The 15,810-nt window shown below is 40.4% G+C and overlaps 1 protein-coding gene across 5 annotated transcripts; it reads right to left on the bottom strand.

Moving 5' to 3' along the window:
- Positions 1-461: 461 nt before the first annotated feature.
- DRAM2 (DNA damage regulated autophagy modulator 2) lies at positions 462-15,761 on the bottom strand. Of its 5 annotated transcripts, none has more exons than XM_083746676.1 (9): positions 15,632-15,754; positions 12,278-14,695; positions 10,323-10,480; positions 7,991-8,058; positions 7,025-7,164; positions 6,010-6,187; positions 4,542-4,624; positions 2,878-2,970; positions 462-1,152 (listed from the first exon to the last, which is right to left on the bottom strand). In XM_083746676.1, the coding sequence occupies exons 3-9, from the start codon at positions 10,451-10,453 to the stop codon at positions 1,045-1,047; spliced, it is 801 nt and encodes a 266-aa protein (XP_083602802.1). In that variant the 5' UTR covers positions 10,454-10,480; positions 12,278-14,695; positions 15,632-15,754; the 3' UTR covers positions 462-1,044. The 5 variants fall into 5 exon arrangements, with proteins under 5 accessions (XP_083602802.1, XP_083602801.1, XP_083602799.1 ...); XM_083746675.1 differs by having other exon boundaries at positions 14,569-14,695; XM_083746673.1 differs by lacking the exon at positions 12,278-14,695 and having other exon boundaries at positions 15,632-15,761.
- Positions 15,762-15,810: the final 49 nt, after the last annotated feature.

Here is a 15,810-nt window from a genome sequence, read left to right as displayed (position 1 = left end):
GTTCCACTGTGAGAAAGTTCTTCCTGATGTTGGTCTCTTCTTTCTTGTAACTTGAATCCATTGGTTCATGTTCTGGAGCAGGAAAAAGCAAGCTGGCTATCTTACATAGTTTCTAAACACTATCTGGATTTTGTTAAGCTGCAGGGGAAGTGATACCATCAGTTTTGGAAGGAAATTTCCACATGTTGCTTAGCAAAGAGAAGGTTGCAGTTTGATTCAGAAATTCTACAAGGTCTAGTATGCAAATACCATTATGGAAGGAGCTATGCAATGACTGTACCTTTCTGTGTCTCCCCCCTAATGTGGCAACTATGTTGTGACTGGCACCCACAGAACTCTCAAATTTCCAGGTGTGCCCACTGGCCCAGAAATGTGGTTGACCCCTAATTTAACCTATACATGGAAATCTTTCAATCCCATCTCCTTTTGTGAGTATGCAGAATCATGGACTTCAGTCAGCGAACTTTAATCTGTATTTTATTATTCATTTTATAAAAATATGGAAGAAATGTTGCAGGCTGCTACTGGCAGTATTACTTCATATTCGGAATTGCATTGCTTTATGGGTTAATTAAAAATATTTTCACATAAGTGACAGATTTCATTAACAATACTTCATCAATATTTGCATATAAAATGACACATTTTTACTGCTTGCACAGAATGCGCTAAATCCTAAAACACATTTCTAGAGTTGTAGATGTGGTTGATGACGAGACAAGTAGGCATCTATCTTGTTAGTTGCATATTAAGAGTGATGGCATAACTGAGTGAAATCCAATGGTGTCTGTGCTCAAGAGCAATGGCACTTCACTTAGGTGACCCTCCAGGACAGATTTGGGGAGAGGATAGGGAAGTCCCATTGTGTGAGCACAAGTGCACTCAGGCAACATTGGATTTTTAGACACAAAACCAACATAGGTTCATCAGATATTAAAAGCTAGTGTTTGATCCAAAGTTTCCCTTCTGACAGAAAAAGCCATTCTCTGATGGATGGATTCCACCTTTAGATCCAATTCATACTCATTCTCCATTGTTATCTTCTCATATATTCCCTGTGGTTGGCATTCCTTGGTCATCTGCTAGTAGCTGCTGATGTGTATAATAAAGATTGTGCCCATGCAGCAGTGCTTCTGTACGCAAGGAGATTTTCTGAAGGGATCAATGGTGGAAAAGAATGAATAAAGTCTGTCAATCCATTTTCGCAGAGCAACAACTGCAACATCAAACAGTCCTCCACTAGATCTTCCTTCACTGGGTGGTGATGGTGGAATTGATGGGTCTCACTGGTTTGGATTACTATTGGCTGTTTTTTTTTTTTAATTCCAGAGATGTGTGGTGGGATTTTTTTCAGCTCAATGGCTGCATTTCCTCATGGGGAACATTCCAGCAGCTGCATGCCAGTAATAGGTGGACCAGAGGTAAAAGCGGGTGAAATAATGGATACAACTCTTACCTATTTACAGTAGGCTACATACCAGCTATACAAGTCCCACATCTCTCAATCCACATAAATCAGAGGAATTATCACAGTTTAAGGACACATTCTAGCAAGGCAAAATAACTCAAGGGGGGTATTGAGTAGGGCTGTGACAAGGACTGGATAGAGAAGCCTTGAGAGCTGTATCTAACCCTCAGGACTGAGGTTCCCCAGCTATGCTACAGATGTACCTGGAGGGATTTTGTTGGAACACTTAAACCAGGGGTGGGCTACCCGTGGTCCTCCAGATGTTGCTGAACTCCCGTAATATCTGACCTGTGGCCATGTTTGCTGGGGAGGATGGAAGTGGGGAGTCCAATGTCATCTGGACTTCCTACCTGGCTTAAATAGACATGAACAGATATGGCAAGGCACTAAAGATGTCCTAATTCTCAAAAAAAGGCTCGTGGTGGGGAATCACCCTTTAAGGGGGAAGGTAGGGTATAAATTCATCAAATAGAATAACATTCTGCAGTGCGTAGCAGAAATGAATTTTTTAATGGTTCTCCATCACTAAATCCAGTGATCCATGAGACACTTGTAAAGAAAGGTTTCATGCATTGCTTTGTAATTTGGTATTGGCTCATAAGCAAGGATTTTACTAGGAGCTAAGTGCCCATGCAAGTCAGGAGCTGGCCTCATTATGAGCATAAACTTGACGTTTATCAGTGTATCTGAACCAACCTGAATAAGACATAACAAAACGAAGACCATACATAGGAGCCTTGTTGCCAGAGTCCTTCATGTACACAGTCTTATCTAAAAGATTTACTACCTAGCTGAACTCTTGGTTATATTGAACAGCAAATTACAAGACTGCATATATTCTTGTCAAGTACTTTGTGACTACATACATGCCTTGTGTGGATTTTATTTTGAGTCATACTACCAATTGCACTGGGACTTTCAGTGCATATTATACTTTCATTGTATACAGTTGGGTTTGTTTTCATAAGCAAGGGAGACAACGCAGACAAAATGTTGTTCTTCATGCTTAAAAACAGATTTCTGAAAAAGGTAATATTGCAAGGCCAGCCTCTGAAAGTAAACTATGCTTGTATGAAGTGTTATTTTTTCTCTTGTAGCTCAGAAAAACAGCCATTTTAATTTCTGTGCTCCATCTAGTGCACATACTGTCTTAATAGTGGCTATCTAGTGTGCATACTGTCTTTAATAGTGGCCAGTCATGTACGTCAAAGAGGAAGTTTACAGATCAAAAGCCACAAGCTTTTAGCATGGGGTGATATTTACCTTACACGATTTGCCATGGAAATTCACATTTCATATTATCCCATGAAGTGCCTTCCTTGTGTTAAGCCACCCCCCAAAACTTCAGGATGGTTAAGGATATCTATTATCGCTTAGAAGCTATTCAACAAAAACTCGCATTGGTTTACCTGGAAGTCACGAATGTAAGTAAGGAAAAAGCTGAGGAAAGAGAAAGCCAAAGACCACTCAGAGACTGTGCTCATGATGTGAAAAGTGTAACCCTGTAGAAGACAAAAACAGATTTCTATGAGAATACATCTTAGTGGTGAAAAATCACTAATAGCAATTAAGTGACTGTCAACAAGTAGTCAAAACAAGAGGGAAGTTTCAGCATGCCCAGGGGAACCCTACAGATTGCAAAAAGGTATGAATTGTTTTTGAAAAGATGAACACTTAAGGGGGCAAACCCTATAAAATCAGCTCATGGATGACTAAGCATGCTCAGTAGGCATAGCCTTTAAAGTAATAGTTGGAAAAGAAAAATGGAACAGATGGGGATGAGTTGAAAACTGTATTTAGAGGAAATTAGGATGGGGGGATGAAACCCTGAATGCAAACCACCCTTTTACAACTGGGGATACACTGCAGCATTTCGTTGCAGGTTTCTCTTGTTCCTTCTAAAATAGTCTCATAGATAATAAGTGTATGGAAAGTGTGTTGAGGGCTGATTTTCCCATAGCCACCTATTTGGACAGTATACAGAATGGCAGTGAATGAGTTCTGATTTGCGCTCCATACATTTCTGTTTGGTTATTTCCAGGTTCAGAGGCAATAGGCCAGTGAATAACCATGTTAAGGAGGAATGCTACACAATCATCTAGTGCTATGTGAATGAGCCTAGGTTCTTCATTCATATAGCACTAGACACTAGCTTTTTCTTTCCCTTAACTATGGTTTGCCATTTCATCCAAAAAGCTAAGTAAGGTTTGTTAATACTAATTACAGTTAATTTCAAAATAAGCCTCCTTCAAATAAAGATATATCGTGTTAAAGCGAACCATAATGTATTGAACCACAATTCACAGTTCGGACAAAAACAGGCCAGAGTTAAGGAAAGCAAAAGCCTCACTTCAATGTGAAAGGAAGGCAGGGAAACATGTAAGCCTAGGAGGAGGCTACACTTATTCATGTAGCATAATGGGAGGAAACCCTGTTTTAACAAGGCCAACTTTGACCCCCCTGGTGGGTAAAGTCTGGCTCGTGAGCTGGAGAATCTCCACCCCTGCGCTTAAACCATGGTTTAGCACTATAACTGAAGATGGTCAATGCCATTTGCTGAAGAGTAACTGGGGGCTATTACCTTTATACCCTGCTTGTGGGCATCCCACAGACATCTGGCCGACCCAACTGAGCTCTTACACATTTCTCTGGACTGGACTGGCATGAAATGGGCTGCAATATTTATAGAAAATGTGAGAAACACTTGTCTCATACTATTTTTAGGGTTATGTTTGTTAATTTATGTGCTACTTTATCGGGGAGGGGGGGACTATTCAAAGAAGCTAGCAAATTGGCAGAAGCTCAGGCAGGGCAACTGTCATGCAATCTGGTTTTTAACTTTCCAGGTACCTTCTGGTTCAAATAGTCAAGCCAACAGTGGGTTTTGAGCTCCCTACATCACCACTGCCTTACTTTTGTATGCCCTGGTAATTTTTTACTGTGACTACTTAGCTGTTTGTTTTTTAGGGGGGGGTGTGCATAGTTCTCCCTCCCCCTCCTATATATATGCTACAATGCAGAGGACCAATTTCCATTATGTCTTCAATTTTTCTCATAAGAATATGAAACTTACCTTCTCCTGGGGGTCCCAATGCAGCTTCTGTACTAAACCTGTTCCACACAGGCCACTGTACAAAATGACTGAAGAAATAAACACTTTTAGCAGGTTAAGGAACACCCATGTGGCATACAGAGCACCCTCACTTTACATTCATCCTTGCTTGCCTTTATTTGCTTTTTCTCTGATCTAGGAGCTCTCCGGTTTATTGGCTGACTAATATCAAGAAATAGAAGAGATATTATTTTTCCTGGTATGGATCTTCAGTTTTGCTGGTCTCTTCAGTTTGTCCATGTCCTTTAAAAATGTGATAACCATAAACTGACCAAATGCCTCAGCTGAGATTTAGGGAGCAGTCCAAATCCAAGATCTGCCAGGATGAGTGGAGTTTGGAACAGGTGTATCTCTGGGCTAAGCCTAAACTCAGCCGGCTGAAGACCCTCAGCTTGGCTCAACTGGAGAATACTCTTCCAGCCAGCACTGGAATGAGTCCTCAAAAAGTTGTGTTCAGAAGACTTGCCTCTTTTCCAAATTCAGCTCAGTCACATGATTTAACTGCTCAATGGTAATCTTACTTGCAAAAAGGGTGGTGGAAGACAAACTCTATTTAAAGACTTGTTTTCCCTCTTCAGGCTTGAGCTCACTCAGTCCTACTCCTGAATGGAGTTTGGAATAGGAGTGAATTAACAGCAGCATAATTTACCCCAGTGCAATTAACACTGGCTTCCGACAGGTTTGATTGCTCTCCCCATCAATGCTAAACAGAATATTTTTCTTACCTCTTGTGAAATGTATACCAATATAGTTGAAATTTAGAGACTCGCAAATGGATTTCCTTTCAAATACCCCTAACATCTGCTTGGCGCTTTCAGCATATGAGAAACCATTCAACTTTATCTTAGTCATTTATTTACGAAATAGATTTGCAGCCTAGTCCCTATGCAGAGAAGTATGAATACATTCAGCATGCTTTTGAATAGCAGCTGCAGATTGTGATGTGCAGGAAGGGAGGTTAACCATTTCTTTCTGTGCTGCAATCCCTATGAAAATCCCTATGCTTTATTTTTCCTGGGAGGGAGGCTGTAATTGGCACCAGTGGCATCAACGTAACCATAATGTATGATGCAGCTGCATTTCGAATCCTACGTATACTTAAATAAGCATCACAGAACTGGGAAAGATGCATAAAAAGAACAAAAACTATCTGAGGGCTTGAGAACCTTCCATAGAAGGAAAGGCTAGAACATTTAAAACCTTTGGGTTAGGAAAAAAGTCAGCCGGAAGAAAAATACTGGACTAGATATACGTTTGGTCTGATCAAATAGGGCTCTTCTTATGTTCTTATACTAACACCCACTGAAGTCACAGAGACTTCCAAATAGAACATGGATGAGTTGAACTGCAGTCTTATGTTCACATTCTACTATTTGAATATAAATTATACATGTTCACTGTTTTAATGACATTTCACCACAAAGGATACTACTCACTATGCTCGATGTACACCACAGCAGAACTGTCAGTCTGATCCAAAAAATGCCCTTTCCATGAATCCCTGGTTGCATCTTGTAAGAAAGAACTGTTTGAACCAGAATGTAAATGGCTCCTATTCCAAACGTGAGACAGGCTCCGGTTACATGCATAGAAAATAAAGTGCTTTTCTGGAGGAAAAGAACACAGGTTTCAAAGCTGGTTTGACCAAGTAATATTTGAAAGCTGAACAATTCAGTCAATAAACTGAGACTTTAGAGGGGTGGCTCCCAAGGAGAGTTCACGTTTTCAAAAAAAATGTGGTTTGATAGCAAAATCGTATACCTATTTCTTACATCTGTCTCCCAGACTTAATTCATGTTTTGTATTTTTTACACTTACAACATTTTTACCCTACTCTTTAGTGGGAAAGAATAGTTTACATGCTAGTTTTTCCCCAGGAAGCTCAAAGTAGCACACATGTGGTTTCCAGATAGTCTCTCACCCAACTACTGACCAGACTCAGATATGTCTAGCTTGAAGGTTGCTGGATTATGTGTGTCTAGAACTCTGATAGCACTTTAACCTCAACAACTCTTAGAAGGTTAGGCTGAGAGACTGCAACCAGCCCAAGGCCATCCAATAAGCTTTGTGCCTGAGCATTTCATTTCATTTCTTAAGACTTATTAGTCACTTGTCACCTGAATATCTCCAAGCGGGTTACAGCAAAAAAGGTAAGTTTTGCTTAACAAATCATGTGTAAATATTGAAATTCACACCAATAAAACAAAACAGCACTAATTGCTACCAAGTAAATGTACAGCAAGGTCATGGCAATTGTACAATTGTGGCCTGACAACCAAAGCCCAATTGTAAATACAAACCTATTATGAGATGAAAAATTGTGTTTCATGTGCATTCACTACCCAAATTTATGCTGGAAGGCAATCAGTAGGCAACTTCTCTGGAGAGAAAAAAAAAGCCTATCATATCCTATATTCCAAAACAATTAAAGATGAAGTACAAACCTGGAAGTTTGCAATGACGCAAAGCCCAAAGCAACTAACTGTTCCTAACACAAAGCCAGCTTTATTTAACCTGAAGATCTTGGGGTTGTCAGGATTCAAAGCATCAACTTGTTTGTATCGGACATACATGGTTCCCATGCCTGTGAAACAATCCAAATACAGCACAGTAAGACTATGGTATAAAAGACTGCCCTTGGAAGAAGCCAAGTATAATTGGTGGCCACCTAAAACTAGCTGTCAGGTACTCAAAATACAATAGGAGGGAAGAAAGGTCTATGAATGCAGCCCTGAGGGCAGATAAATTTTACTTATATGACGTAGCCATGTTAGTATGTTGCAGCAAAAAGAAAATGGCATCTTTAAAAGACTTAACAAATTGATTAAGGTAGAAGCTTTCGTGGACCTGTTCACTTTGTTAGATGCATGAAGTATTCTCCTGAGCTATAGGGATATATTCACATGGTTTTGCAGGAGCAAAATTGTAAACCGTATGGACAGAAGGAAATGCAATGCAGGAAGCACAAAACAGTGATAATCATATATTAAGAGAGAGAATTCACAAACAGTTGTTTATAACAAACATCCTGGCATTGGTATGGCTATTAACTATGTAGTATCTCAAAACCCTTTGTCTTACACTTTAATGCATTTGTAAGTTTTTAAGCTGTCACAAGATTCTGTGTCATATACAATTACTTGTCTACTATGAGACAGGCAGATTTAGCAGGATTATTTATGGAATAATGAATAGTCAATAATCATATTGCCACCTGTATTTGCCATGGCAATCTTTAAGAACAGTTGTTGTGGTGTCCTTGTCTCACTTCCATCAGTGCACCTTTTCCACATGGCAAGGGCATCTCAATAGCTATGCTACAGATACAGAATTCCTTCCCTTTGGAGTCTCACAAAGCCTATGTCTAAGCATCTTTCAGAAGCCTAGGATTCTTTCCCCCCTGTACTTACCCAAAAGAGCGGCAATGTTTAACATTATCCCAAACAAACATCTTTCAGGGGGTGTTGTTCCTGTGTCACTGAAAGAAAAGCAATGTAAGATACAGTGACTCTAAAACTAACCAAATGCACAACTAAAAAATGGGAGACATTTAAATTTTTAAATACCAATTTGTAAGTATCAAGAATAAGCAGTAGATGGGGAAAAAATACAACTATCAAAAGGGAAGCAACCAAAAACAAATCCATGCCCATGCAGTACTTGAGGCACAATTCATTTGGTTTTTGTATTATTTCAAAATGCATAGAGTAAGTTTTTAATGCTGGAAAATCTAGCACAATTATATTTATTAAAGGAACAAGTTTTTTAAAGACTTATAAAAGGTTGTTTGTCAAATATAGAGCCTTTTTATTTATTTATTTAATATAGCCAGCAATGCATGGCTAAAGTTTACCAATGTCTGACAAATTTTCTGACTCCAAGTCATTTAAGAATTTCAATACATGAATAATGGCAAAGTTCTAAAAAGCAAAGTGCAGTCTTATCAGGCTGCCTATATGCTATCTCTATGTATTCATCCAGAAACGTACACCTTCACCCCCACCCACTTGCAAATTATCTGCTGAAAATATTTGCTAGTAATCCTTTCTCTTGCTCACAGCATGCTGGATCTCTGATTTTTAACACTGCCCAGTGAATTACATAACGCAGGAGCAGGGAACCTCAGGCTGGCAGGCCAAATGTGGCCCTTGGAGCTCTCCCTAGGCCACAACACCTCACCGGCCTTGCTTCACACCCCAACAATTTTTGTCAGGCTAGGATGTGGCCATGTATTCTGATAACGCCTCTTGCTTTTCTGCATGGAGATACAGAGGAGTGTGTGAGTATGTGCAGAAACTAGCCTTTCATTGCTCAGCCTCTAGTTCTCCCTAACACTAGCATGTGGTCCTTGAAAGGTTGCCCAAAAGGGGATGCAGCCCCAGAACTGAAAAAAGGTTCCCTGACATCAGGCATGACAAGGCCTAGAAATGGATAGCTCAGTTGGTCAGAGCATGGTGTTGATAACACCAAGGTTGCAGGTTCGATTCCTGTATGGGACAGCTGCATATTCCTACATGCAGGAGGTTGGACTAAATGATCCTCTGGATCCCATTCAACTCTGCAATTCTATGATTCTAAGGTTTATCTGCCACCCCAGACATAAGGCATTACGAATAATGAAGCAAGGACCCTGAAAATATATGAAAGGGGAGAGTGTTCATATCAGCGATATTATTTTTCTTCATCTGAACACATTAGATTACCTTTTTCTATAGTACTAATATTATTTATTTATATTATTCGTCTTTATATTTATATGCCACATTTCCTCCATGGAGCTCATGGTGGAGTGCATGGTGCTCCGACTTCCTCATTTTATCCTCACAACCACACTGTGAGGTAGCGTAGGTTGAGAGGCAGTGACTCTGCAACACTTCCCCCCCACCACCACAGTTTTCTTGTAAAAATGTATACTTATCCAATGGCATTTAAAACTATATATTTAATTAAAACAGTAAGAAGCTCTTATGGGTGTTTGGTTACAAGCAATATATGCATCATAGGAAAGAGATCTAACTGACCTGCTCTAGGACCTGTAGCTGGCATGTTAATGGAGAAAATGGATAACTCGGATGCAGGTTTCTCCCTGCCTCTTGGTTTCCAGTGATCACAGCAGCTACACCCACATTGCCTGGGAATAGCCAAATAGGAATCTGTATCTTAGTCAAAATGTGTATGCAGTTTATTACAGCTGCAGATTCTTGCAGTCTCCTATAGTTAAAACATGGCTGCAGGCAAGTTATAGCCTATAACCATTTATTGATTTTGCCATACTCCTCTGTAAGGAATTGGGAAGTATACAAACGTCACCGTCCAGCAAAGCCGAGGGGAGAGGAACAAGTTTTTCAGCATTGTTAGATAGAAATGAAATAACTTTAAATTGGTATGCATATGACTTTTTAAAAATTAGGAGTTCCACACCCCCCAAAGGGGGAGTGCTTTCCTATGCAGTGATCTTTTGTTATACAGTGGTACCTCTGGTTACAAACTTAATTCATTCTGGAGGTCCGTTCTTAAGCTGAAACCGTTCTTCTTCTGAAGGGCGCTTTCTCTAATGGGGCCTCCTGCTGTGCGCATGCTTCTGGTGCGCGATTTCTCTTCACATCCTGGGGCAAAGTTCACAACCAGGAGCAGCTACTTCCAGGTTAGCGGAGCTTGTAACCTGAAGCGTTTGTAACCAGAAGCGTCCATAACCAGAGGTACCGCTGTATGTAACAATGCAATAGTAAAAGTCTTACTGACCTGATGTAGGGCACCAAAGGGTCAACATGATGTAAGACGACTGCAGTAATGTATGAGAACACAAAGGAAGCAGATGTCCAAATAACGAGGGCAGAAGGCAAGATGCTCAGTCCTTGCTGAAACCACCACATCTCAAAATCATCTTCCAAGTCCAAACACTGAAGAATGAAGAGATACCATTAACTATGTTTTCTCTTCCCCTTCCTTGCCATTGGAAGCAAACAATTCTTTTTGTATGCAGTCTTCTTTGTGTTTAGAAACACGCCCAGGCAAACAATTTTACTGACTCAAGACTTTTGTCCCGAGAGATTAGCTTGTTTCACTTTCCGTGCCTGCACTGCAATACCAACACAAACCAGGAAACAGAAAGTTATTGCAATACAGAAACTGAATGGAAACTAGAAAGCAGAAGTGTATTTTGAATATGTGCAAGACTAATTTTTTTTTTTAGAAAAAGGAGATGGGGGCATGGGAAAGAAAGAATCTAATAAACAGTGTCAAATCTTCCTAGTTTTCTTGGCTGCTTCATCTCTTGGCAGAGAGATAAAAATGATCACTGTTTTACCAATTATGTGCAATATCGTAAAAGCATAAAAGAGATGGATGGCATGACAACAAATTCCGCATACAGTGAAAAATAATCTTCTAATAAACAATGGGAACATATGAAAACCTGCATAACTGTTAAGAGGATTAAAAAAAAATCAAGTACCATGACTAAAGACTGGAAATAAACACATTAGAAAAGAGCAATTATTGTTTCCAATACTTGGAATAACCTGGGTCAATCTCCACCTAAAGTTGGAGAAAAAATATGGGCATTGTAAAAGTGGGGTCCTTTTTTATCTAACTGTGAGCATAACTTCATGTTTACACAGTAACAACAGCAATCCCAGCCTTAGATATTGGTTTATCCAGCTAATGCTGCTCAGATTTCTGCTTAAAAATGGACAACACAGTGTAGGGGAGCATCATTGGACTTGAAAAGAATGCAGCTCTTCCTTTCTACACTCCATTATTTGGTAATGTGCTGGAACCATCTAGCTTTACCCTTAATATTCTTCTGAATCTGTTCCAAGCTCTGAAACAGGGGTCAGCAACCTTTTTCAGCTGTGGGCCGGTCCACCGTCCCTCAGACCATGTGGTGGGCCGGACTATATTTTGAAAAAAATAATGAACAAATTCCTATGCCCCACAAATAACCCATAGATGCATTTTAAATAAAAGCACACATTCTACTCATGTAAAAACACCAGGCAGGCCCTACAAATAATCCAGAGGTGCGTTTTAAATAAAAGGACACATTCTACTCATGTAAAAGCACACTGATTCTCAGGCCATCCACAGGCCACGTTGAGAAGGCGATTGGGCCACATCTGGCCCATGGACCTTAGGTTGCCTACCCCTGCTCTAAAATTTTTTGTAAGAATATTAATTTTAATATTACCAGCATGCTGTTTTTATTTATCCAAGATAAGAATTTAAACAGGGAATCCAATTCATTCCTGTTTGAAGCCTTTCCACTGCTATGTATTTTTTAGAGTAAACGATAGTTGAATAGCACTGGACACTGCTAATTGATGGTAGAGACTATTTAACAAATGGGACTATTTAACATTTCTTAAGCATTAACAGTGGGCGGGGCTCTATATGGGCCTCTGACTATTCTCAGATACTGATACTTCTGCACAAAGGCTAAGTAATTCTTTTAGATGAGAAAAGCATATATTATTGGATTCCTCATATCCCGCAGCAGCAGGTGTCCCACAGAAAAAGAGTTAACACATTCAGCACCAGAGACAGAGAACATTCAGAAGACCTGTAACATGGTTGTGCTTTCCTGGATTTCAAACCATAGATTGTAGGTAAATGTGTTCAATTTCCAAATTCATACAAGTACATGAAAATGTGGTACATGGCATTGTGGGCAGAATTCAGTTTGCTGAGAGCCTCACCTTTCATTTTAAAAAGTGTTTCCTTCCCTTGTGGTTGTAAAAATAGGACACAAAGTATGTGAGCAATACATGATGAGTCTCAGGTGGGTGGATGAGTATTTCCAGGGGGGGGCAGAGTTTTAATGCCTTGCATGGATCTTTACACTTCTCCATAAGTCGAAGCGGACTACATTCTAATCTGAATAAATTATATAGATTAAAGAATTAAAGAGTTTAATACAGCCACAGAATTACTCTAATAGTGAACATGGAAATCTTCTCAGCGGCTATTCCAGCAGGTCACCAGTTATATAACTTTTAAAAATTAGTACTTTAATTTCTTTTCCCCTTCCCTTTCCACTCCTTTTCCTTTACTATCATGTCTACTGTAAACATTTGGGCAGTTTTTTAGTAAATGTGCATCACTTTAAAGTGTTAGAAGTTGTATAAATTATAAAGTAGTAACAGAAACAATTAGAACTTGGCTTAGGTCTTATCCTATCCCCCTATTTGCTTTTCATATCAGCACTCTACTTTGTCAGGGCCACTGACCCCAGGTTACAATGGTGAAACCTGCTCTTTGACTTTGATCTGATGCACCTATCTAAGGGTGGGAATATATGTTGCAAACACATAATATCCATAGCAAAACTTGAGAACTGCTTTCCAAAGGGAAAAACTAGATGCAGGAGAAAGATTTGAAGCAGAGAAATGGTGAGGTAAGAGGAAAGGGGCTGTTAAAACCTCTCTCTACCTACCACTTATTCACTCCACACCAATCACCCTTCATTCAAAGCCACATTTCCTTCCCCCAGGTTTCCATACGCTTGCATGCAAAATGTAGCCAGGTCCTAAATATGGCAGTTTCTCTTTTAACCATCCTGTGAACTCCAACCACATAGCTTTGGGTATTTTGTATTTTGAAAATACTAGGAATCCTGAGAGCTCACTGACAATTGGATCTATTGGGAACAGAACACAAATCCTCGCTTTCCCACAATGGAAAATCCTCACATATCCTTAGGTATGGCATTCTAGTTTGGCAAATAAGCTCTCGCCCCTTTCTGCTGCCAACACTTGGACTCAAGAGCCTATTAATTCTATGAAGAGCAGGATGTCCATTCACAAAAATACTGGTCATACCACCTACCAAAACACTTATCATCAGCTGGAACTGTCAAATGCAACTACAATTTCTACCATTGTGTGGTGAAAGGTTTATTCTAGCTGGAGTACTTGATTATTACACTTGATATGCTGAAACCACAGGAGTACTGTGCATGGTGTTTTTAGCTCACAAAGTCTAACTAGAAAGTAATCAGGGACCATAGCACAACTCTTTGGCTGTGGTGGGTACTACTAAACTACTTCCCCATGCACCCCACAGCTTAGCAATACAACTCATAAGGAAAACAGTTGTATGTAGGATGTAGCTTAAATCAACTACGGTATGCACAGAGTGCCAACCAGGATCAGATTCTCAGTGTCTATGATAAAACTCCCAATTCTGTTGGGTAAAGAAAAGTTTAGGGTATAGGAAAGTTTAGTTATTGGGAATAGCGACAGGATTTTATCATTTTAAACTGTTTATAAAGTTTCTATATTGTAAGGTTTCTGGGGCTCCACATTGGGTATAAATTTGATAAAATAAATATTTTATTTTCGCTGAAATAAGTATGACACACATAACATAGAGTGGAGCTGCAGGTGTTAATGCAGATTTCAAGATACGGGAGATACATTCTGATGAATGTGGATGTGTCCGACTCTATGAAAAAGGAAAATTCGGTGTTTCTGAAACTAGTTGCAGATAAAAAATACTGATGAACTCTGGCAGTAGGTCACATGCCATTCATGAGAAAGGGTTGCAACATTTGGGACATTTTCTTTTAGAGAAAGGCAAGTAAGAGGTGGCATGGTGGAGAGAGAAAAGTTTACTTCCTCATAACACTGGAATTTGTGGACATCCAGTGAAGCTGAAAGTTGGAAGATTCAGGGCAAAAGAAAAGAAGTACTGTACTTATTCATGTGGCACATAATTAAACTATGGAACTCACTCCCACAAGAGGCAGTGATGGCCGACAACTTGGATGGCTTTTAAAAAAGGATTGGACAAATTAATGGGGAATAAAGCTATCAATGGCTACCAACCACAATGCCTATGCTCTGCCTCCATGGGTCAGAACAGTATCCTTCTGAGTACCAGTTGCTACAAACAACAGGAGAGCAGAGTGCTCTTATGCTCAGGTCTTGCTTTTGAGTTTCCCACAGGCATATGGTTGGCCACCGTGAGAGAAAGTTTCTTTAGTTACCTCCCATTTTTCTTTCTTGTTGGAATTGTCTGCATTTGCACCTTCAATATTTCACTTTTAAGAAACATCCATCCATTTTGGACTCTCTTCTCTTTGAGTATTTCAGACTATGGGATCTCACCTACATCTTTAAGTTACAATGGATAAAAATTAAACTCCTTTTCAACATTAAAAGCTGCAGTATTTAAGCTGTATATCTATAGTAGGAAATTCGGTTTCTGAAAATTCCATAGCTCCCAGATTTTAATTTAAACTGTTGCTACTATTTTACTCTTCCTCCTCAGCTATTTCATTGGTTCAAAACAAGAAAAAATGCTACAAGAAAAAAAAAGATTTGTGGCTTTCTAGTCCATAAAGACAGCTTCAAGCTGGACACGACTGCAGAACATAGCACAGAGCTAATGCCCTACCCTCTAAGAGTGCAAAGAAGGATTCTTCCCAGCACAGTCATTCGATTACAAAGCAGAGCCCAACTAATTTAGGAGACACAAAAAAAGCCTTCATTGGGACAAACAAAGGCATAGTCATAATGATAATTTCGTCTTCTCAAATGCAGGAAGTCATACCTCAAATGAGAACGTCTTAACGTTTGCATCAAAAAAAGCTACCAGAAAGTTACCATTCTCGGGCAAAAGAAAAAAAAACCCTGAAAAATAAACACTCTTACCAGCCACCAGCTCTCTTTAGGCTGAGAAAGGGGACAACAGCAGTTGCTACCTCTCCCTCCACTTTCCCGACTCGTGTGCCTTTAACAGCTACCAGAAGTTCAACGGGGGGGCGGTATTCTGGGTATGGGGCTGTGTTTAATGGGGAAACTAAATCCGTTGAACGTCTGCCTGTCATACGGCTGTTAAAGCCACAGTCCTTCTCTCCCTCTCTCTCGGGGCGGGGAGAAGGTGCCCTTGGCACGGAAGAGTCGTTTTCATGCGACCCTCCTGAGGAGGAGGAAGGCGGGAGGCAGGCGCGCTCCCTTTCCCTGCCCGCGGCACCTGAGGTGACCCTGTCCCCCTCACGCCAAAGTACACACTTTGATATTCGACCCTCCAGGGAGGTGTTAATTTACCGTCTCGCTCTCTCCCTCATCTCGCTGCTCCAGCCGCCTCCTCTCTGAGGGGGGAGCAGCGAAAGGGCGGACGCGAGAGGAGGAAACGGGTCACGGGCGGGCGGGCGCGCGCGACGCTCCCTCCTCCCTCAGCCAACCCCCGCCTTCCCTTCCAGGCGCGTCCCTGGAGCCAGCCAAGC

Source organism: Podarcis gaigeae, assembly GCF_964106915.1.
Source record: "Podarcis gaigeae genome assembly, chromosome: 6".
Lineage (NCBI taxonomy): Eukaryota > Metazoa > Chordata > Lepidosauria > Squamata > Lacertidae > Podarcis > Podarcis gaigeae.
This window is presented reverse-complemented; position numbering and strand designations above follow the sequence as displayed.

What these genes read in the sequence shown, in the direction of transcription:
- DRAM2 (XM_083746673.1), bottom strand. Translation starts at nt 10,453, where the DNA reads ATGTGGTGGTTTCAGCAAGGACTGAGCATCTTGCCTTCTGCCCTCGTT. An exon ending in AAACATTGCCGCTCTTTTGG is followed by an intron (nt 7,165 to 7,990) that starts GTAAGTACAGGG and finishes ATTGTTTCACAG; the next exon opens with GCATGGGAACCATGTATGTC. An exon ending in GCGTCATTGCAAACTTCCAG is followed by an intron (nt 6,188 to 7,024) that starts GTTTGTACTTCA and finishes CTTTTCCTCCAG; the next exon opens with AAAAGCACTTTATTTTCTAT.